The 24,046-nt window shown below is 38.2% G+C and overlaps 2 protein-coding genes across 5 annotated transcripts in view; one reads left to right on the top strand and one right to left on the bottom strand.

Annotated features, from left to right (window-relative positions):
- ST13 (ST13 Hsp70 interacting protein) overlaps positions 1-22,443 on the bottom strand; it is a 30,625-nt gene extending 8,182 nt beyond the window's left edge. The window contains exons 1-7 of one of the 2 annotated variants that reach the window (XM_025881702.2): positions 22,114-22,443; positions 16,329-16,386; positions 13,779-13,854; positions 11,973-12,043; positions 8,009-8,075; positions 1,494-1,578; positions 1,251-1,361 (exon numbers count right to left, since the gene is read on the bottom strand). In XM_025881702.2, coding sequence (XP_025737487.1) covers positions 1,251-1,361; positions 1,494-1,578; positions 8,009-8,075; positions 11,973-12,043; positions 13,779-13,854; positions 16,329-16,386; positions 22,114-22,223 — 578 coding nt within the window. In that variant the 5' untranslated portion in view covers positions 22,224-22,443. Of the gene's footprint in view, positions 1-1,250; positions 1,362-1,493; positions 1,579-8,008; positions 8,076-11,972; positions 12,044-13,778; positions 13,855-16,328; positions 16,387-21,909; positions 21,971-22,113 lie in introns of those variants that run through there. The other variant, XM_025881703.2, reaches the window with a different exon arrangement.
- A 306-nt stretch (positions 22,444-22,749) lies between these two features.
- The window catches only part of XPNPEP3 (X-prolyl aminopeptidase 3), a 74,145-nt gene continuing 72,848 nt past the window's right edge, over positions 22,750-24,046 (top strand). Inside the window, exon 1 of one of the 3 annotated variants that reach the window (XM_073882731.1) lies at positions 22,750-22,920. In XM_073882731.1, the coding sequence (XP_073738832.1) occupies positions 22,857-22,920 (64 nt within the window). In that variant the 5' untranslated portion in view covers positions 22,750-22,856. The remainder of the gene's footprint in view (positions 22,921-24,046) is intronic. The other 2 variants (XM_073882734.1, XM_025882001.2) reach the window with 2 other exon arrangements.

Here is a 24,046-nt window from a genome sequence, read left to right as displayed (position 1 = left end):
ATATTAATATTGAATTTTTTGAAAATATCAGTATAATCTCAAGATTCAATAACTTTTCCCCTTAAAGTCATTATTTAAAAAATGTTTTTTTCTGAGGCACCTGGGTGGCTCAGTCAGTTAAGCGTCTGCCTTTGGCTCAGGTCATGATCCTGGGGTCCTAAGATGGAGCCCTATGTCAGGCTCCCCGCTCAGCGGGGAGTCTGCTTCTCCCTATCCCTCTGGCCTACAGCCCCTGCTCGTGCTTGCTCACTTTCTCTCTCAAATAAATAAAATCTTTAAAAAAAATAAAAAATGTCTTTTCTAACTCTTCATTGAAATGACAGAAGTAATGATATTCCACAGGCAACAAACACACTTAGTGGCCAAACTTTAGTTTCTGTAAATATAGTGCTCACAAAAATGAACCCTGGTTTCTTTGAGAAATGGTTAATTCTGAGTCTGGGACAATCAAAACACAAGATGAGCTCATGCTATCTTTTACCAGAAGGCTAATTAATTAATTAAAAAATAACAACAACCAAAGAAATGCTCAAAGATTACTGGGGTCACTCATCAATGCTCATGAGCTTTATGACCCCCAGAGCATTAATATAGATATATTAACGCTAATCTTTCACCTCTATCTTTGACATGTGACTTCATAATCACTAGAGTTCCTTTTTTGAGTAACCTTAATACAGTTATCCCAAGCATATCCATCCGTATTTGGAGTACAACACCTTTCTAATCCATGTAACATGTGAGTGTCATTGGACATCTCATCCACAAGTTACCAACACCCACTTGTTTAACATTAAGTTTCATTTCCAGGAATGATGACTAACCTAAGATATATTCACCTCTTTATTGTCCCCTTTTTCTGATTTTTCAGGTGACTTAGCAGCAACTCAAGTAGTTTGAAAATAAAGAATTCCTTCTTCTGTAATATACTAGTTTAATGTTAGGTTACACACAAAAAAAATCTAAAACTAAGAGAAAATTTATAAGGTTATGCTCTTTTTTAGAAATAATTTTGATCCTTACCTTAAATTTGGCTATATGTGGTCAAAAGCTGTTAAATAGTGGTTTTCTTTGAAGGAATAAAAAGAATTTTTATTTTCTTATTTGTTCCTTATACTCTCTCAATTCTTCCTATTAAGAACATATTACTTTGAAACTAAATGTTTAAGCAATTTCATTTTTTTCAAAGCATATTAAAACATCAGATTTAAAATTCAGAAGTTCTGAAAATAATGAAATTCTGTGTTTACCTGTGTGCTTTCCCTCGCCACTTATAAGGCTGAGCTGAATCAGGATTTATTTCAATAGCTCTGTCACAGTCTCGAATGGCAGCATTTGGCTTCTGTAATTTGATGAAGACACTAAAAAAATAAGTGTGATATTAAAAACTATTCATTTCAAACAGTAACACCTTTGGGATCACCACAGAAGCAATTCTATTTAAATAAATGAGCAGAAATTCTTTACTAGGGGTTCTTGTGTACAGTTCTCACCTGGCTCTCTTGGCATAGAGAATGGCCAAGCGAGGATTCAGTTTGATGGCATCTGTGAACAAGTCAATGGCTTTCTGTAGTTCGCCTAAAGTAAAACAAATTGAGAAATAAAGAATAAAAAATAAAAAATATTAATAAAAAAAATTTTTTTTAAGATTTATTCATTTGAGAGAAAGAATGAGAGAGAGAGAGAGAGCACGAGACGGGGGAGGGTCAGAGGGAGAAGCAGACTCACTGCTGAGCAGGGAGCCCGATGTGGGACCTGATCCCGGGACTCCAGGATCATGACCTGAGCCGAAGGCAGCCGCCTAACCAACTGAGCCACCCAGGTGCCCTTAACAAAAATTGTTGATCCCTTAACCTATTAATCTTCCACATTCTTCTTTTAGTCCAATAAAAAAAAGACTAATTTCTAAATTAATATACAAAAACGGCTCTTCAGGGACGCCTGGTTGGCTCAGTCGGTTAAGCATCTGACTTGATTTCGGCTCAGGTCATGATCTCAGGGTCATGAGATCGAGCCCTCCGCCAGGCTCCACGCTTAGCTCAGAGTCTATCTGAGATTCTCCTCTCTCCCTCTCCCTCAGCCCCTCCCCCCCGCTCACTCCCTAAATAAATAAATAAAATCTTAAAAAAACAAAAAGCAGAAACGGCTCTTCAAAGCAAGTCTTACCACACCTATATGGTAAATCACTCAAGACAGCGACCATTTTTGGATACGTAATTCCCTAACAGTAGAATACCACATTCTTAGAACTCATGATTTTTTTTCGTTAAGAAAAAATAAAAGAGGGGCGCCTGAGTGGCTCCGTTGGCTAAGCGCCTGCCTTCGGCTCAGGTCATAATCCCGGAGTCCCGGGATCGAGTCCCACATCGGGCTCCCTGCTCAGCAGGTAGTCTGCTTCTCCCTCTGACCCTACCCCCTCTCATGCTCTCTCTCTCTCTCATTCTCTCTCTCAAATAAAGAAATAAAATCTTTGAGAAAAAAAAAATAACAAAAAATAAAAGAATAAAGTAAAGGATAATCAATTTTAGTCCATTAATTCTCTTTTATCCATTAGGTTAAAAGGATAAAATTAAACTTATAAAAGAAAAAATACTCATACTAAATTTACAGGGTTGATTAAAAAATTATTATTTTAATTCACAGGAATGGTATAAAATTCAAGAAAACTAGAATTCATAAGAAGCCCATAACCCCCATTTTAAATTCATTTATTATATTCTATTCTCACAGTTAGCTTCTTTGTGTATTAGTGCCTTCAGCGAAGTCATTGAACAAATTAAACATACTATACAATTAAAATAGTTCGTTGCAAAGGGGCGCCTGGGTGGCTTAGTCGTTAAGCATCTGCCTTCAGCTGAGGTCATGATCCCAGGGTCCTGGGATCGAGCCCCACATTGGGCTCCCTGCTTAGCGGGGAGCCTGCTGCTTCTCCCTCTCCCACTCCCCCTGCTTGTGTTCCCTGTCTCGCTGTCTCTCTGTCAAAATAAATAAAATCTTAAAAAAAAATAGTTCTTTGCATGAAATCTAATTCCTGGACACAGGAAACACGGTGGGGGGGGGGGACAAGACAAACAGAATTTTAAAGTAAACATCACAGTTCACTTTGGAAAATACATTTACCCAGCTATAAATCTGTAAAGGACCTTAACAGAACTCATAAAACAATGCAGAAGAACGTTGAGTCTTATTAAGTACTACAGATGTTACAAATTATTGCACTTGGATATCTAATAAGCAGTTCACACCTACCATGTTCAAAACTGAACTCTTAATTCCAACCCCATCTCTAAAATCTATTTCTCCTTATATTACCAACTAAATAAATGGCTCTTCCATTCAATCTAGTTTAGAGGTCAGTAAACTTTTCTGGAAAGGGCCACATAAGAATTATTTTAGACTTTGCAGACCATACCAATCGTAACCATTCAACTCTACTACTGTAGTGGGGAAGCAGCCACAAACAACACATGAACAAATGGGTGAGGCTATGTTCCATTACATTTTTACAAAAACAGGAAGCTGTAATTTGGCTAACTCCTGATCTACCTCAACGCCCAAATCTTGGAGTCATTCTCAACTCCCCAATCTAAAACCTATATCCTTTTCTCTCTACTTTCAAAATATACCTAGAATCTAACCACTCCTGGGGCGCCTGGGTGGCTCAGTTGGTTAAGCATCCGACTCTTGATTTCGGGTCAGGTCATGATCTCAGGGTCATGAGGTCGAGCCCCATGGTTGAGCTCCACGCTCAGCAGGGAGTCTGCTTGAGATTCTCGTTCCCCCTCTAAAATAAATAAATCTATATTTAAAAAAAAGAAAAAGAATCTAACCACTCCTCACCCTAGTCCTGACGTTTCCACACCAAGGACAGTTTGTCAGCACTGCATGAACTACTCACTTGATACAGTTCACAGCTTCAACACTGCATCACTACATTCCTTTTGATGGTATCTTTGAAAAACTGTTTCTACTGGTTGTTATGATAAAAAAAAAAAATCAAGAACTGCAGAAAAACAGATTGTGGAACAGGAAATGAGGGTGGCAGTGTCCAATATGATGCCAAGATTTGAGAAGTTGTTTAGTGCCCAACATATGTACACATCTTATTAGAAAATAAATATGGTTATTTAAGAATAAGATTAAATATATTCTTTCAATTGTGTGTATTATTTTCCAATCACTAACTTGTTACAACATACTTATTAAATTGTTTGGACCTAACTACATTATCAATGAAACCCTTATGTCTTTCTTTTGGCTTAAAAGTTCTGTTAAAAAGAAAAAAAAAAAATCAAGACCATAAAAGTCTGGGAACCTTTGCCCTAATCCAGGCCATGATTGTTAGCCACCTGGACTCAATTTCTTGCATTCCCTCTGTAGGATCATGAAAATGTACCCTAGATCTCCTGGGGTGGAACCTAACTGACCGGGAACCCCATATTCTGTGCTCAAGGCTACACTTCATAAGCTGCTCCCAGTTAATGACTAAGTACAGCAAGAATACCAAGACTGGTCCATTATCGTGAGACATGTTAAATCCTCCAGCAGGCAACTTCGGCTTGTCCTGACTTTTTAGAAACACACCAATAGGTGAAGACTTCTCCTATACAGGGGGGGAAAGACCTACATGACTGTATAAATGACTTCCACCAGACTCCTCTGGCTCTCCCTGTTCCCCTATTTTTCCTTTCAGGCATTTTCTTAAGTATATCTCTGGCACATCAACTCATGTTTTGGCTTCTTCTGTAATGAACATACCCTTATTTGCCCTTAGAATCTGATCTACAGAAAATAGAAAAAAATAATCCTTTTCAAAAGTAAATGTATCTCATGATGAAGCTTTCCTACACAAAAACAGAACAAAAACAAAAAACACCCCACACCACCACCACCTCAGTGGTTTCCCATAATCCTCAAGGTTAAAATTTTCAGTCCTTAGTATGGTCTACAAGTGATCTTGTACATCTACTACAGGTCTTTGGTGACCCATCCTCCTCACCACCTTCCCACCACGTTATCTCCTACTCTGAAGAGTTCCTTTGACCTCAATTCTACCTTCTTATCCCTTCACTCACCACACTCCACCTGTAGCTGGTACAAGGCCTTTCTGCTATTCCCTGAATATGTATTCATCCGTTATGCTCCCCCAGTTAGCCTCTGTACTTGTTCTTCCCTTTGTCTCAAAGGCTCTTCCCTCACATGGCTTGCACACTTCACTTCATCGTATGCTTTTCTGACCACCCTTTGCAAAATAGAGCTTCCATCACTGACTATTCTTTTACTCAGCTCTGTTTTTCTTCATGCACTTATTACCACCTAATATTAAATTATAAATTTGGTTTTGTTCCCCAGTAATATATGAGGTCCATGAGGTAAAGAACTTGGTCTCTTCTGTTTTTCTCACTGTATATCCAACATCTAAACACTGCCTAGAACGTGTAAGTTTTAAATAAATATTGATAAATATATATATATAAATATAAAGCTTCATTTTCCTTAAAAATTGCTAGGCAATAAATAAAACAAATTTTAAAAATGTAAGAATATGCCAAAATAAATGACAAAATAAACTGAAAAAAGCATAATAATGTTACTAATAATGTGACAGCTAAAAATATTTACTAAGGTCTTACTTAAATTACTACTGACATTTTAGTAATACCAGGACCTTAAAAATAACGATGCCAGATACTATTCTAGGCACATTACACATACTTATTCATTTATCCCTCATGACTCAATATACTCAGTAGGTACATTATCCTTATCTTACAAAGGAGGAAACAGGGGTGATCTTACAAAGGAGGAAACAGGGGTGCTTGGGTGGCTCAGTTGGTTAAGTATCCAACTCTTGGTTTTGGCTCAGCTCATGATCTCAGGGTCATGAGATCAAGCTCCTCACTCAGCGTGGAGTCTGCTTGAGATTCTCTCTCTCCCCCCCGCCCCTCCCCCTGCTCACACACACACACTCTCTCTCAAATAAATAATAAAAATCTTTTTTAAAAAATCATTTAAAAAGAGGAGGAAACAGAAGCAGAGACAAAGAATAACTTCTCTAAGTTTATCTAGCTGGTAAGTGCCAGAGCTGGGATTTAAACCCAGGCACTTTGGCTTCCAAAGTTCAGTATTTAATTATATTTCTGCCCCTCCAACCCCAGGTAGGGCCTGAATCTACAATCCCTGGCTTAGAATACTAATGTTTTATCCCTTTAAGATGTACTATAAAATGGCACTTATTCTAAAACTAAAACTAGCTTAGGGGCGCCTGGGTGGCACAGTCAATTAAGTGTCAACTCTTGATTTCGGTTCAGCTCATGATCTCAGGGTCCTGGGATCAAGGCCAGAGTCAGGCTCCATGCTCAGCGTGGAGTTCACTTGAGCTGCTCTCTCCCTCTCTCCCTCTGCCCCTCCTGTTCGTGCTGTTTCTCTCAAATAAGTTAATCAGTGATGTCTCTCTCTCGAATAAGTTAATCAATCTTTAATGAAATAAAATTAGAACATGGTTAAATTTATACATGAACATAGCTTAGAAAGAAATGTAGAAAAAACAAGAACATGACTTTTTAGATGGCAGCAACAGCTTCATTTTCCTTAAAAATTGCTAGGCAATAAATAAAACAAATTTAAAAATGTAAGAATATGCCAAAATAAATGACAAAAACAATTAGTGGATATTATGGCACAGTGAGATCCTGCACAAGTCAAAACCCCTCTGATCCCTCAAATTATTCATTAACCTGTGAAATGATAGTAATATGAGATTTTAATAAAATAATGCACATATAATAAAACTGTCAGGTAAGTAGAAGGCACAAAATAAATGCTGGATAAACAGAAATCTTAGGTGGTAGTAAAATTAAAAGATAAGTGTGGGAAAGGAATGGCCAGGAAGAGAAGTAGCTGGGATCAACTGATGGGTATGAATTAAAAGCTGAAATAGGTGAAGAGCTTTAGAAAGAAGCAGCAGAGCACTAAAGTATAGGAAAATTCTAGGACAGCGAGGTCTGGCTGTAATGGAAGGTTAATACTCAAAAGAGAACAAGGGAAGGCAATACATAGGATCAGACTCTAGCAGGTCTAACGCTATGATGAAGATCTTCAAAAAGCTAGTCAGAAGTTACAAGCAAGGGAATGTGTGAAAATAAAAAGCGGTTCTAAGAAAGAATAATCTAGAGGCAGTGAATAGAAAGCAATAAAGGAAACAGACATTTCAGATAGGCAAACTATTAAGGCTAATGCAATGGCATAAACATGTGATAATGACCTAAACTAAGAAGGTGGTAAGATTACAAAAAAGAAAGCAAGTATTATTTGCCAAATTGGAACAGCAATCAATACTGAACTTTTTAAAACTTTAGTCATCTTCTAAGTCTACAGATGAAGTCCAAATGCACATGAGCATTAGAGAGCAGCAGCTCTCCCACAATGGCATTGTGTGACACACTACCACAAAGCTATGAAAGGGTCTGCATACTACCCAAGCTAAGAAATGATTTGTTCTCACAAATTTTAACTCATTAAATATTATGCTTACTATATTACCAGCATTCTCCCACTTTGAAAGGATTCTTTGAAGAGGGTCTAACACATGAAGATTAGAACAAGAACATTATGCCAACGGACATTATTTGTCAAGGGTGTTGCTATATAAAAGGTTAAGAGCCACTGTTCTAATAATACTATTTTTTTTTGAAAAATGTTTACCTTTATCTTAAAGCCTCTCCTCAGTGGACAAACACCAGGATTAGTCAGGAAAGGAGTCTTTCAGTCACATCAGGATGTGTCCGTGCCCTGAGGCAAGGTAATTAATACCTGAGTGATTTCAGCCTTTTTCAAGGGGGGAATGGGTGGGTAGAGAATAAGACGATTTCTTTTCCAGTATAAGATACTTAATAAATTTAAGTTCCCTTCCACTTTCCCACTATTTAACAGTTGCTGCAGAGAAAAAGAGAATATTCAGACTACCACAGAAATATAGCAAAGAGGGAAAAAAAAAAAAATCACTCACCATCATTTAGGGCATCAATGGCAGCCACTTTTTTATCATTTGCCTGATCCATCATTTCCTCGGTTATCTAGGGGGAAATTGTAGGTCAACTTAGAAGTAACAGAGAAAGCAAAGAGAAGGAAGCAGCTCGGGCTTTCTTAGGGATGGGGTAGACACAACCCCCATTTTCATTCATTCTTCTCTAGTCTCCAGGGACCAAGAAGGTAACTATGGTAAGTGATTAGTAAGAAATTACACAGGATGAGCTTTAATCTTTCATATAAACAATATAAACAATAAATTTCACTCCCTACCCTTTACTTTAGACATGACCTTTGCTTCCCTCCATCCCAACCAACCTTAGCAGGATGTTCCTGCTCCTGTCCCACCAACTCCTTTCTAGTTTTTCACAAATACTAAAACTCAATCTCCTCGTAAAGATGTAACTAAAGCTAGTTCCTGTTAGACTTAAATTTTAAGTGAAATGTCTCATTCTTTTGTTCCAACAAACATACTACGGAGTACCTATACCGTACAGAACACCGTACAAGATGCTGACAGTACAAAGATCATTAGTAACAAAAACTTACAGCAAACATCCCACCTAAATGGAAAGTTAAGAGTTTCTTTAACAAAAGGCAAAAAGATCTACTCTATCACCAACCACCGTGTAAAATATTACTGGTGCTGGCTAATTCATTAAGAAAATGATGTGACACGTTTAAGAATTGAAAGGAAATACCAAGCTGTCTTCAAGTTTACCTCGAAAACTCAAAGACATGACAAGCTATTAGAGCTACCAAAACAATTCAATAGTCCTCAGAAACACAGAAACAACAGAAAAAACCAGAGTTCCTCCACATCAGCAAAAATCAGTTACAAAATAGGGCAGAACAAGATGCCATTCTAAGAACATGTAGGACTTTGGGGGGGGGTTGCCTGAGTGGCTCAGTTGTTAAGCATCTGCCTTCGGCTGCGGTCATGATCCCAGGGTTCTGGGATCAAGCCCCTCGTCGGGCTCCCTGCTCAGTGGGAAGCCTGCTTCCCTCTCACCCACTCCCCCTGCTTGTGTTCCCTTTCTTGCTGTCTCTGTCAAATAAAGAAAATCTTAAAAAAAAAAAAAAAGACTTTCAAAGGGGGAAAAAAAGTAAAATTCTACAAAAGAACACAAGATGCATACTATGTTCATGGAAAGGTTTTTTTGAATACTTCAACCTAACCCCAAGTTACTCAATAAATTTGAAGTAATTCCAACAAAAATTTTAAAATCTTTTGAAAAGAAAAAGAAGAAAACAACAAAGACACACTTTACCAGATAGTAGGACATCCTAACAAAGCCAAATGGGGGGAGGGGGGGAAAGACTTCAGTTTGTGGCAATATGTTACACATGATGCCCTAAGTGTAAAAGCCATCTTTGACCTAAGAATGTAGAAAACCTCAAAGAACAAGATTAAAAGAAGACCTGAAATCCAGTATGGGAGCTGAATGCTCCATCTGCTTTCACCCTTTCAGCAGGTATCAAACCTGGTGACCTTGCAATTGTTTTCAAATGTACTGCAGGACACATGAAAAAAGTCTAGAAGAGAATGCATATTGTCTAATCGACACCCTCCAATAAATCTGGAATCCCCAATGCCTATACCTGCAAGCATAATAGCAAACCAAAAATAAACCTGTCACAAAGAAAAGCATAGCCAAGTAGCAAGAAGAAAAAAAAAATTCCCCTGTAAACTCATAATGATAAGCCAGGTTTTCCAGTGGAATTCCCATTATTTGTATAGTTACACAAACAACAACAACAAAAAAACATGCTGAGAATTTAAAGTGGTCCTTGACTTGGTAGCTCCAACTCAAGAGTCTCGATGGAAGCAAACACTTTCCTCTTTGGAGGAATACACCTTCTACTCAGGCCTTAAAAACTTTTCCAGGTTAAGTATCAAAGAACTCATGGTCAAAATTCCAACACACACACACACACACACACACAAACCATCCACAAGTAAACAAGGTACCTCCCTCAATGAGCAAGTCAGAAAAAATAAAAGAATAAAACTAGGAAGAGTTCGACAAAGTTTATAACGTGTTTAAGAGAATAAAGGCAAGTTCTGAAAATGAGTAAGGAAAAAGGGACTTATAAATAACCAAGTATACTTTAAAATGAATCAAAGCAAGACATAAAGATGAAAAACATAAGCATTCAAATTCAAACATTAACAGCCAAATGACTGAAAGCATACATAATTCGGCAGTAACAAAGAAACAGAATTTAAGGGGCGCCTGGGTGGCTCAGTTAAGCATCTGCCTTCCACTCAGGTCATGATCCCAGAATCCTGGGATCGAGCCCCGCATCGGCTCCCTGCTCTGCGGGGAGCCTGCTTCTCCTTCTCCCACTCCCCCTGCTTGTGTTCCCTCTCTCGCTGTCAATTAAATAAAATCTTAAAAAAAAATAAAAAGAAAAGGAATTTAATAGTGAAAAAAATCTAATACATATCCAACTAGGTCTCCAGAATGACAGTAGAGACAATGGGGAAGAGGAAATATTTGAAAGATACTAGACAAAAATGTTCCAGAGCTAAAGAAAGTTAACCCTAGAATTTAAAATGCCCAATATATCCCAAGTAGCACAAATACAGTGTTATAAACCTAGACAAGTCAAAGTGATACAGCATCATCAATACATAATTTTTAAAAATTCCTTTCACAAACAGTGACAAAAAGTACCTATATTTGTTCTTAAAGATACACATGACCTTTATGGAGAAAATGCTAATAAATTATCTAAAAACATCAGAAAAGACCTAAAAATTAGGCAGATATATATATTCATGGGTAGTTAATCTCAACAGTGAGCCATATCCTCTCCCTAACTTGATTTTATATTAATGCACTTCTAACTGGGGGCGGAGGGAATTGATAATATTCTAAAATTTATATGGAAAAAGAAAGGCCAACAAAGCAGCCAAAACACTCCTAAATTGTTGGGGGTCCCCCTACCAGAAAACAAGACTTAATATAAAGCCAATTAAGACAATGTGTTATAAGCACATGGAAAAAAACTAGACAAGGAGAACACAACACCAGAACTGACCCACACATATATGGAAACAGTGTAATTTGGCATTGGTGAAGAAAGGAATTCTTTAATAGTGCTGCCAAGTAGATTAAAGGTGAAAAGGTTAACTATAAATCAGTAAGAAAAAAGATGACCCAGAAGAAAAATGGGGTAAGTCACAATAGGACTTCACAAATACCTGTGAAGGACCAATAAACATCAGAGTATGTTCAACTTTATTAGAAATTGGAAAAACGCAAATTAAAAGCCAGAAGGGCATACCATTTCACACAATAAGCCTGGCAAACATGAAATCTGATAGTATCAAGTGTTGGTGCGGACATGGACCAAACTTCTAAACCACTACTACACTATTTCAGTGTTTATCAAGCCTTTGTTCATTATCAACCCCCAAAGAGCCATGAGACATTTTTTAATACTCCCCCATTCCATTTTAATACCACACAGATACATTGCATATACGTTATGAACCTTTGGAAGATCACTAACCACTGTAATATATAAGTTTTTTTGCAAGCCCTCTCCCAAGAACCAATTCTCACTACCGTAAGGGTAAAACTATACCCAATGTGACAAAACCATTTTGGAAAACAATGGGATATTAGATATCCCATTAATAAGCAATTTCATTTCTAAATATAAATGTTAAGTGAACTCTGTAGTCTAAAGAGTAGTCAAAACAGATGCAAATTGAAAAAGTAAACAGAAAGTAACAATTAGAGTATGATTAAAAATAACGGGAATTCTCACAAATATTTTAAGTAATAAAATAAAGTTGCTTTCCTAAATACCTTAAGTCAGAGAAAGATTTAGTATGTTCTTTTCCTGGCAGAATTATGTCATAAAATCATTGCAATAGGTGGGACTTTCACATTCCTTACAACAAGCAGAAAATAAGCCACTGAACTTACCTCTACATTTTCATCTCCCATTTCTTGAGGGGCATCAGTATCTGGTTCAATCACACCTTCATTGTCAATTTCTGCCAAAATTAAGAAAATTACCATAAGGCCTAGGCTGTCCCATACAGCAGCCACTAGTTGCATAAGACTCAAAAACTCAATGAACTATGGCCACTCCAACTGATAACCTAAGTATTTTATGTTTACTGAAACTGATGCACTGTAAAATATTTCCCCATTAAATACTACTTTATTGTTTTGTTAAGATTACATTTCATTTTAATGGTTGCATCATCTAGGATATTTATCACTGTTTTGTAGTGGGAATGTTGGCAAGTGCAGTTTCTAGTATTACACAGAGAGATACCACTGATTTAGTCAGTGTCAGCAAAATGATTCAAATATTTTATTCTACACATCAATGTAATGTTTTCAAAAATATTTTATGCAGATAGCACAACTTATAGTGATGATGTAAATCGTAATTTTTTTTTACAGATAAATTTTAAGATAAAGCACAATGCTGATGCAGACTCTAAATCAAAAGCTAGCACTATAACCAAAACAGCAAAGAAAGAAACTAGAAAGAGATATAGGTCATAAATTTCATGACAGACAACTGTAATTTGCTACAGTAAAGGAAAACACAGTAACTGTTCAATATAAAAAAAACTTTTCAAAATAATAGATAATATTAAGAGACATTTTTAGCAAATAGAGTGAATTTAATGTTTACTGCTGACAGTCAAAAAAGAATGAAACTGAGGGGCAGCTGGCTGGCTCACTCAGAAGAGCATGTGACCTTGATCTCAGGGTTGTGAGTTCAAGATCCACATTGGGTATGGAGATTAAAGAAATAAACTTAAAAAAAAAAAAAAAAAGAATGAAACTGTAATTAGCTACCTGAAATTCGAATTGTCGAACAAAAAAATTTTAATTTTACTAAGAACTGAATCTGTACCTTTGTCTAACTATAAAACAAGCTTAATTCATATACAAAAAAGAAAATACTTTTGGATGAAGAGATGGTAAGACATTATCATAGTTATGGAAATTGTTGGAAAATAGTAAGACTGAAAAAGGTATTTTACAAAAAGTGAAAGATCATCAATTAAGCCCACAAACAAGAAGTCCTTTCTAACAGTATCAAAGATGAATTGATTCAAAATTTGAAAAATTCCATTTGAGACTGCCCATTTAATAACTGGGATATATATAGTCTCAAAGGACTTCCAAATTTAGGAAAAGATTTTTGTCAGTTTGTAGCCTAAAAAAACTCCCGAACAAAAAAACAAAACTCATGGCATATCATTTCTTCTAAAATGAACAAGTTTTATCAATGTGGATCCAAGTAGTAATAGAATAATTTTCTGGTACTTGATTCAGTTATTGGAACACTTTTACATATATTTACAACTTGGGTATGTTACCCAACTACAAATTTCATTAAGTCTGAATATACGGCAAATATTTCCACAAAAATATAACATCTAACATCTGCACTGAAATGTGCTGTAAGTATAAAATATACTCTGGATTTTGAAGACTTAGTATGAAAAAAAGGAAAAGATCTCACTAATAATTTTTCCATATTGATTACACGATGAAATGTTAGTATTTTAGATAGTTTAGATATACTGAGTTAATTTCATCTGTGTATTTTTTTTAAATGTGGCTACCAGAAAATTTTAAGTTTCATATGTAGCTCAGCTACATTACATTTCTATTAGCCTTCATTTAGTCAATTTAGTAAAAATCGGCACAGGATCTCATCATGAGATTATCAAATACAAACTAACTACACCATCTCCTCACCTAGATCACTTTCCTCACTTGATGGTTCGTCTGTCTTTATGTTTTCCTCCGCCTTCTTACTATCTGTTTTTTCTTCCTAGCAAAGGGAAGGCAAACAATGCTTTCAGTATTCGGTAACACGCCCAAAATATATACTAATTTATAAAAACATATATAAACTGTTCACATACATTGTATTTCAGTTGTTAATATACTCTTTCTTACACTGTTTTGGTAAACTTGTTTTAGTTTTGTTTTCATTTCTCTTTTTAAAGAAAGAATAGGTAAAATCCCTCCTCCAAACCTTTAAACAAGTTTTAGAATTTAAAAAATGCTGGATTGTAGGAACCTAATACAAATACATAACCCATACTTATGTTGCACCCTGAACAGGCACTGTGGTCCACAACTCCCCATAATCAACACATTACTATTTCTGCAAAATAAAGTCTGAGCATTTCGTAAGTGGGATACGAACTATAAATAGCCTCACATCTGTTCAGATTATGCTTTACTGCCAAACGAATACACTAAAAAATCTTTGCATTTTCAAGGGTTTTGAGTTTGGAATTTCAAATATGAAACAATGGAAGTATAATACACAAATGATGAGAATTCAAAGAATTTCAAGGTACACATGATGAAAACCAAATTTCCTTCCCATCCTGTAAGTAACCAGTGTGGTTTCTGGTATATCCCATTAGATATTCTCAATGCATAGATAAGACAATTCTGCACTTTGACCTTTCCATTTCACAATGCTGTGTTTCATAAAGAATATATCACAACTGGCACACCCCCATCTATTTATTTAACTATATTAGTATATATTATACAACCAGTGATTTAGGTTGCTACTTTTTGTAATTCTTAAAAATTAGGTTCAAAACCCTACCTCATTACAAAAATATATGTTGAGACCCTACCATGTGCAAGGTGTCAGATGCTTTAGCATGTAATTCCAAATCAGAATGTTTTCTTACAAAAATATTTTAGCAGGGACATAGATTAAATATAATTTTGTCTTCATACATATTTAGCATATAGCAAAATATCCTATCTAGGTACCCTATCAAAGTATCCTATCAGGAACCAGTAACTCTACGAATGATTCCTCTAAAATAACTACTTTTGGGGCTTTTAACTTCTCTCACTTCACTTGTTCAAAGATAGAACTTCTGATTTCATATCCAGATAGATAAACCTTGTTTAAGGTTCTAAAAAATAAAACAATAAATTTTCTTATCAATTTAAGACTGCTAACCAGAAAACTTAGGGAGAGGCGCCTGGTTGGCTCAGTGTGACTCTTGATTTCGGCTCAGGTCATGATTGTAGGGTTGGGAGATTCAGCCCTGTGTAGGGCTCCATGCTCAGCTCGGAATCTGCTTAAGATTCTCTCTCTCTCTCTCTCTCTCTCTGTTCCCCAACCCCTCGTGTTCTCTCTCTCTAAAACAAGAAAGGAAGGGAGAAAGTAAACTTGGGGAAAAATATTTTAGACATGAAAACACAAAATAGGAGAAGTAAGAATTCTGAAGGAAGCATTTTTTTGAAGGAAGGGAGGGAAGAAGGGAGGAAGGGAAGAAGGAAAGGAAGAAAGAAAAAAAGAGGAAAGAAAAAAGAATGGGAAGGGTTTTTGGAGGATCGGAAATAAAAATAAAATTAAAATGAAATTAAAATGGGTGCTTGGAGAGCTACGAAGCTTGGCTTGGCATTAACCCCCTCCTCTGTCCATTGTTAAGGCTGGTTTCCTGCCCACTTTATTTTTTTAAAGGATTTTATTTATTTATTTGACAGAGACAGACACAGTGAGAGAGGGAACACAAGCAGGGAGAGTGGGAGAGGGAGAAGCAGGCTTCCCACCGAGCAGGGAACCCGATGTGGGGCTCGATCCCAGGACCCTGGGATCATGACCTGAGACGAAGGCAGATGCTTAATGACTGAGCCACCCAGGCACCCCTCCTGCCCACTTTAAAGGAGTGTAGTGGGCTCTTTTCTGCTTTCTTTCTCGCGAACCACCCAAAGTCTTTTTTGTTCCCTCCACCCTGATCTTCTCTTGAAGGAAGCATTCTTAAGGGTATACCCACCCCCATCTCTAAACTTCAGCTACTGGTAAGCTCCTCCTAATCTTTCGGCATCTTTTTTTGGCAAATATGCTGACTCATACTCAGAAATAACCCTCAGGTGATATGGTAGAGAAACAAAAATTACTGATTTGGACTATTTTTCATTTACTTTGCAAATTTTCATCAAGTACCTACAATGCATAAAACCCTGTGCTAGGTGCTAAAGATGCAATGATGATGAAGACTACATAAGGCACACAGTCACAGAGCTTACCACCCACAGGTCATGCATGTAACACACATAAGCTTTTGTTCTCAAACACAGTGAACATTCAACCTCAAATTCTCAGTGTTAAATCAGATTCCAGATACTCTATGTCCAAATAGAAATTTTACAAAGATCTTATTTCCAAGTGATCCTGAGGAAATCAGGAGTGGCAATTTGAGAGCAGCACTTTAAAAACCTTGTAATACTTTAACACTAAACGTACAGAAATTCGTAACTTACCTTGATATTGTCTTCTGATTTAGTTTTATGAGTGGCAGGTGGTATTTTACCCCCCATGCTTGAGGAAGATGAGAAAAAAGATATTTGTTTAGAAAATTAAAATTCATTGAGCAAAGCAACATTTACTTACACTGGAAAAACAAGACATTTAGATGGTTACTTTCTCAAACCTTTACGAGTAAACTCAATTAATTTGAATGCTTCAGTATTAAGTTTTTTTCAGCTTAAAATTTTTTTTTACTGGTTAATGAAAATCTAATCCTTTCCTTGCCTCAATAAGCCTAATAAACATTAATTATGTAGCTTCTCTGTGCCCATTCCCAAAGGAAGAGGCAGAAAAACATGCAATAACAAAATCATCTGTACAAGTCAGAATTCAGTAGGTATACTGAATCCAAAACCTCAACTTTAGTAAGCACTCACTTAAATTAATCAGTTTATGAAGTCATAGTATAATAATTCAAAATGTTTGTTTCCTCTGACTAGGACCTCCAAAGAGTCTTTCTGCTTATATTTCATATGCCCCTCACAATATATATTTTCTCCTTATCCCTTCTACAATCTACCCATTAATACTTCCCCTTGGCCTTGTAGGTCCTTTCTCAAACATTCCATGGCAATACCATGAATTAGAAACAAATAACTTAAAAACAAGGAGGAAAAAAGACTATGAAGAATTAGTGCTCTATGCTCCATTTGGGCCAGACTCTGCAGTATGTGGGCCCCATGCAGCAGCAGTCCAGTGACTAAAATGTTCAATGGATTAAGGGCACTCCTCCACGATAGTGAAAACTGGAAGTCACAAGGACTTAACTAAAATTTGCTTTAAAAAAAAAGAAAAAAAAAGGCATTAACTTTTATGTAAAAAAGAGGAATATATTCACTTGGAAAACAAAGAAATCTACTTCAAAACACCCTTAGGTATTGATTCTTTGTAACTAAAGTTATATCCATGTCTACATTCCTTTCAGGTAGATGGAATTTCTGGACACAGGTATGTGTATGTTGGATTTAAATGGATACTGGTTTCAAAATGGGAAATGGATTTGGTTCTTCAAAGTCCTTTTACCAATTTACGCTTGTATCAGCGGTGCATAAAAATTCCAATAATTTTTTTAAAAATCCAGTTGGTCCACACCTCGGCCAACATTTAGCTATTGTCCATCTTTTAAATACTTAGCCATTTTGGTAGATGTATAGTAGTATCTCAGGGTAGTTTAGTTCCTTCTCATTTATTTATTGGCCCTCTGAACAGCCTTTTGTGTAAAGTTCAACTCTTGTCCAGCTTTCTGTTAGATTATCTGTCATACTTATCTGTAGGTATTCTTTGTATACTCTGCATACAAGCCTTCTGTCAGTTTTATGTGTTGCAAAGATCTTCCCCCACCCCGTGGCTTGCCTTTTCACTTACAAAATGAAGCCAGCGTGAAGCAAAACTATAAATCGAAAACAACAAATGCAATAATAGAAAAGTGTGGAATTTGTTAAGCACCAATGAAGAAAAATGTGCACACTTTCCCCATTCAGTTTAATGTGACAGTTACAAAAAAATCTTTACTTACTCAGTACCCTTAATAAAGAAAAATGGTTCCCACATGAAAAAAAAACTTTTTCTTAGTTTGTAATTCAGCAAAGTAAAATGATTTGATAAGAAACAGGCATATAAACAAAATTCTTTAAAATTCTGATTTACAGAAAAACCACTTTTCAAAAGAGTAATCAAACAATAGGGGCGCCTGGGTGGCTTAGTCCTCAAGCATCTGTCTTCGGCTCAGATCATGATCCCAGGGTTCTGGGATCAAGCCCCGCGTCGGGCTCCCTGCTCAGCAGGAAGCCTGCTTGTGTTCCCTCTCTCGCTGTGTCTCTGTCAAATAAATAAATAAAATCTTAAAAAAAAAGAGTAATCGGGGTGCCTGGGTGGCTCAGTCATTAAATGTCTGCCTTCAGCTCAGGTCACGATCCCAGGGTCCTGGGATCGAGCCCCACATTGGGCTCCCTGCTTGACAGGAAGCCTGCTTCTCCCTCTCCCACTCCCCCTGCTTGTGTTCCCTCTCTCGCTGTCTCTGTGAAATAAATAAAATCTTAAAAAAAAAAAAAAGGAGTAATCAAACAATAGTTCTTTGCAGTTAAATTTTAATGAAAACACAGGGCTTCTTAAGCTGTGTTTTCCCTAAGTTTCAAAATGCAACTTTCAGGACACAGCCCTAACAGTCTAACTTATGTTAAAACTTTGGGAAGGGACACTCTTACCAAGAAATGTATTATGCTAGGGGTGCCTGGGGGGCTTAGTCGGTTAAGCATCCGGTGTTTCAGCTCAGGTCGTGATCTCGGGGTTGTGGGATCAAACCCCCGGCTCTCCGCTGAGCTTGGAGTCTGCTTGAGATTCTCTTTCCCTCTCCCTCTACCCCTCACCCCACTTGCTCGCACGAGCTCATGCTCTCGCTCTCTCACTAAAATAAGTAAATCTTTAAAAATAAATGTATTAAACTAAATCTAATCCTTACGAAAGATAAGACAAACCCATTATTGAGGAAAATTATCCAAAATAACTGGCCTGTAATATGCAAAACTGCCAAGGTCATGAAAGTCAAGGAAAGATCAAAGAATTCTTTAGAGATTAGAAGTCTCCACAATAAAGTGTAATATATAATTCTGAGAACTAGATAGCATTAATGCATCATTCTTAGTCTCCTGAATTTGGTGGTTGAAGAGACTGTCCTTGTAGGAAATACACAATGGCGCTGAGGCCACAACATTGGAAATCATTTCAGGAAAAATGTACTGTACTTGCAATTTTCCTACAAGTTTCGAAATTTTTTTAAAATTTTAAAACAGGGAGGGAAGGAACACAAGAAGGTTATTCATAAGCTACATTTAGTTTCTCACTTTCCAAATTCTAGTTCACTACTGGAAGGTTAACACCAATTTATAAGTACAAAAATTTAATTTAATGCTTCCAAAATTTAAAACACGCTAATTTCATGCCCAACATTGCAAACTGGACTTTGTCAGTATAGGCTTTTATGTTGCCAAGTAGGGCTAGTGCAGAGACCTTCCTCGTATGGAAACTCCAAGACCTCATTCGTAATTCTCTTAATTGCTCAAATTGCTTTGAGCAATAGTTATTAAGCACCTGTACAAAAAACTGGGTGCTATGTTCTGAATTCATTGAGAATATTAGTGCATCCTGTTCACTTCATTTAAAATATTTACTGAAAAGCCATGTGCCATGCACTGTGCTGGAGATTATAACACAAACATACAGCCTTTGATCTTAAATTACCATAAAATGAAGTAATAGTGTCAAAAAATGCTTCTTCCTAAAGAAAAAAAAAAATACCCCAAAACGTATTTGTTGAAAAGATCATTGTCTCCTTGGATCCTCACTGAGCCAAAAAAAAAATTCTTTATTTCTCTCTGTCCAATTTAAAAGGTTGTTAAATAAATTCTTAACACCAAATAAAATTTTAAACTATAAAAAATGGTAAAAATTCTCACAAATACGCAAACAGATTAAATAAACTGTTCTTCAATGTCTAAGACTGGACACCTACGATTAATCTAGTATGAACAGAGAAGAACTCTGATATGCTTTCAACTTGAGGAGCCCTTACGGTAGGATTAGGCCTGGGAATATTTCTGGACCCACAAGTCTCCACATTCAGCCCAATCTCCTATAATCCTGCACTTAAGAAGGCTGACATGAGGGGTGCCTGGGTGGCTCAGTCGGTTAAGCGTCTGCCTTCAGCTCAGGTCATGATCTCAGGGTCTTGGGATCGAGCCCCGCATCGGGCTCCCTGCTCCACCAGGAGTCTGCTTCTCCCTCTCCCTCTGCCTACTTGTGCTATCTCTGTCAAATAAATAAATAAAATCTTAAAAAAAAGAAGGCAGCTGACATGAAGGCAGAGAGAAATTGATGCACTTCAAGCAAAAGCCTCAAAGACTACAAAAATTTTAGGTTACATTAAAATAGAGATAACGAAAGCTTCACAATAGGGCCCCTACACGTGCCAAGATGCTTCATCCTATACTTAAACCAAAAATTTAGGATGCCACAAGAAAAATATAGTTGGACGACTAAAAAAATAGAATTACCTATGTGAAACGTTTAGAAAAAAAAAAAGACATGTTAAGTATTTTCTGGAAATAATATCTGACAATATTTTCCAGACATTAAACTGGAATTCTGTACATAGCCATAATCACTCCAGCAGATTTGTTTTAGCTTTTTCTTCACAACTCCCTTTTTCCTCTCCAGCAGAGGAACAAAACAATGTATATACTCAGTATAATGTTCAGTCAGCATCAACCCCTTCTTCCTGTGGTATACACGTCAGCTTTACCCGGAATTCTATAAACTATTTAATTGCAGGCACTTTCCTCTCATAAATAAAAGAGGTTAAAAACATACAAATATCTAAAGTGAAGAATATGGGTTATCAACTTATTCAAGAGAAAAAAAACGACTAAAATCTAGGCCTAAACACCTAGTCCTGAAATTAGCATCTTGTAGGTCTTCCTGTTACAAAATAGTATTCTTGTTAACTATTATCAACAACAGTTTTTAAATTACTGCAGTAACTGTAAGTGATCTCGGAATTTTACATTTATAACAGGAGCAAAATCTTACCACAGCTAGAAAACTAGTGGAGAAAAACTGAGAAACTTCTTAGAGGGAAAATATTGTACCACCACATACAGCGTCAATAGATTTTAACAAACTTCTTCCTTAGAAAAGTTTGCTGAAAGAAATATTCTTTAAAATGTATGATAATCATGGGTTCATCTTCCCCTATAAAAATATCACTAAAATAATAAGATTGATGTTTAGGGTAGTACCTCTAAAGAGTCACATTGCTTTGCACTGTCGCTATTATCACCATGAGGTACGATTTGTGTGTCATTTAAATTCCACACCAGTAGTAGTGGTTTTTCAAAAACCGTCTCGGGGAAGATTTCCCTTTCTCCCTTAAGTTCTCCTCCAATGTGAAGAATATTAATCTCTATTACACAGTAAATATCAAAACAAATTTCTGTATTTATTCATCTGTATCACTAAATAAACTGCACTTACACGGTTTCCTAGCATCTGGCACAATGCCTATTCAATTAATTCTGTGCACGTACCCAAGTACTCCAGATTTAAGGATAACAAGAAGAGATCATGGTAACATGCTGGTCCTTGAAAAATCATTTTTCTTCAAATGTTTCGTGTAATGGCACCGATATTACGAAGGTACCAATAAGTGATTCCCAAAATAATTCTACGCAGTCAGAATCGCTGTAAATTTAAAAATAATCTAATAATTACCATTTTATTGTAACTCATTATGTAATAAACTATCGTTATTAAAACACTATTTTTAAAGACGTAGCGCATAAAAGAGCTATGTGCCACCGCGACCTAAGCAGGACACGAGATTTCAAGAAAACTCCACGCGAAAGCGAAATCTTGCAGCCCCCTCCCCCCCGACGTCTACAGTGCCCGAGTCCGTGCAATCTCTGCTTTTAGATTTCATCCAAGACACACCCCTAACGACCTCAGGGTGAGAGAACCCAGCTGTGCCTCCTCCTTCCCCACCTCTGTACAATCTAAGCTTCCCGATCCTCCATTTGCCCCCGAAGTCGCCTCCGGTTCCTGGCCAGGGAAAGCCACAAATAGGCGGCGACTCGGCGGGCCCTCGTGGCGGAGCTCCCCGCTCCTCCGCCCCACGCCAGCTCCCGCCCAGCTCCCTCTCCGGTCGTCCCTCTTCCCACCCCCAACGGTCCTCGGCCCCGGTCTCACCTCTCCACCCACTCCCGCAGGAAGCGCATTTCCTCGGTGTGCAGAACGCTCGGATCCTGCTTACACATTTTCACGAAGGCCCGAAGCTCGCTCACTTTGCGGGGGTCCATGGTCCCGAGGCGGTGGCAGGCGGCAGGCGCGGCTGAGGTTGCGGCCCGATTCCAGGTCCGTGTACTAGCTCAGCGTGATCGTGTAGAAGGGGGCGGCTGCCGCGAGGCAGAACAGACTAGAACCTCCCCGGCTGCTGGCTCCTCCTACCCAACGGTCTCGTGACCCCGGGTCCTACGCCCGTTCATACCTACTCCCTCCGCCTCTGCCCCTGCGCACTTCCTAGAACCTTCTAGAAGTGTGGCTGTTCACGCTGTTGCCTGCCTCTCTACGCATGCATTCTTGTATTCTAAATCTGATCAAGTTCTCTGAATCAATACCCCCACATGGTGCTTTCAAGGAGACGGGAAATATCAACTCCTGCAGGGAATCATTTAGAATCAGACATTCTGTTCGTGTGGGCATTAAGTGGAGCACGACTACAGGACAGCAAACGGGCCCTCCCGCAAGGACGTCAGTCACAGCTCTGGGCGTGACGTCAGCATTCAGCGCCGCTATGGAAGGAAAGGCCGGCGAGCGGTGCTGGCCGGAAGGGGAGGGGCGCTTGGCCTGGTTTCCTGGCGACGCAATTCTGCGGACGGCCGCCTTTCTGACTGTTTTTTTCTTTTCCTTTCTGCCGCGTGAGCGAGGCCGTCATGCTTTGGTTACTCTCAGCAACTAAGCTGGTTCCCGCCGTAGCAAGCGCCCGCTGCTTCTCAGGTTAGACTCATCTCCCACGGTGTCCCCTCCGGGGCGTGCTCTCTGAGAAACCTGAGGCGCCCCAGGGGGATCCAAGTTGGTCTCAGGCGATCTCTGAATCGGCGGACCCTTCTCCTGCTGGGGCCTCCACTCCCAGATCCTTTGTGCGCTCCTCGGATTTCTTCTTTACCTGCTGCTTCTGGAAAAGGGTGGGCCCTGTGTTCTCCCTACCGTTGAGGTATTCTGGGAAGCCGGAATGACTGCAGAGAGAGAAAAGTCTGTGTCATCCCCCAGAGGGGCTGTCTTCAAAGTTCCTCGGATTCCTAGAAGTTGTGTCAGTTTTCACTTGCGTAGATAACAGTGTCTCAAATCAAGTAGCTCGTGTTTCTGTTAGGTTATCATAAAATCCCATTGTCGTGTTTTCAAAGAGTTGACTTTAGAGCTGGCTCCAGCATGTACAAGAAACATGTTTAGTAACACAAATCCTTTGAGCGGTTCCTCTCGGAAGAGAGAATGCTTGGAAATACTCCCGGGGCTTTTTAATGTCTGAAAGCCTTGTCTGTAAAGGCAAGATGAAGGAGTCCAGGAATAATGGGGACCATTCTTGTAGGGTGTACTCTATCGTGAACAGTTAATCTGATGAACATAAACCTCGATCAGTGAAAGCTGAATCAACTACCTTGCGGGCGGATCTGCCATTGGATCATATTTCAGGGTTTTTGGCCAATAGGTGCACAATGTGTGAACCAGAGCACATGCTTGGCGTGTATTTCTTCTTTTTTTTTTTTAAGATTTTATTTATTTGACAGAGAGCGAGAGAGGGAACATAAGCAGGGAGAGTGGGAGAGGGAGAAGCAGGCTTCCTGCGAAGCAGGGAGCCCGATGCGGGGCTCGACCCCAGGGACCCTGGGATCATGACCTGAGCCGAAGGCAGACACTTAACGACTGAGCCACCCAGGCGCCCCTTGGTGTGTATTTCTTACATTGATCTACTTTAATGAAAGTGGGATGGTAATTATAAGATTTTTTTCCTGTAAAAAATAAAAAGTAACTACTGTCCAGTGCACAGAATTTGCTCTTTGATTCTAATAGTTAAGTTGCAGAAAGCTCTTCTCCATAGGAGTAGATGAAGAGATACCTAGTCTTA

This window comes from Callorhinus ursinus, unplaced genomic scaffold (assembly GCF_003265705.2).
Source record: "Callorhinus ursinus isolate GAN/ISIS: 27379988/994484 unplaced genomic scaffold, GSC_fseal_2.0 scaffold48, whole genome shotgun sequence".
Classification (NCBI taxonomy): Eukaryota; Metazoa; Chordata; class Mammalia; order Carnivora; family Otariidae; genus Callorhinus; species Callorhinus ursinus.
This window is presented reverse-complemented; position numbering and strand designations above follow the sequence as displayed.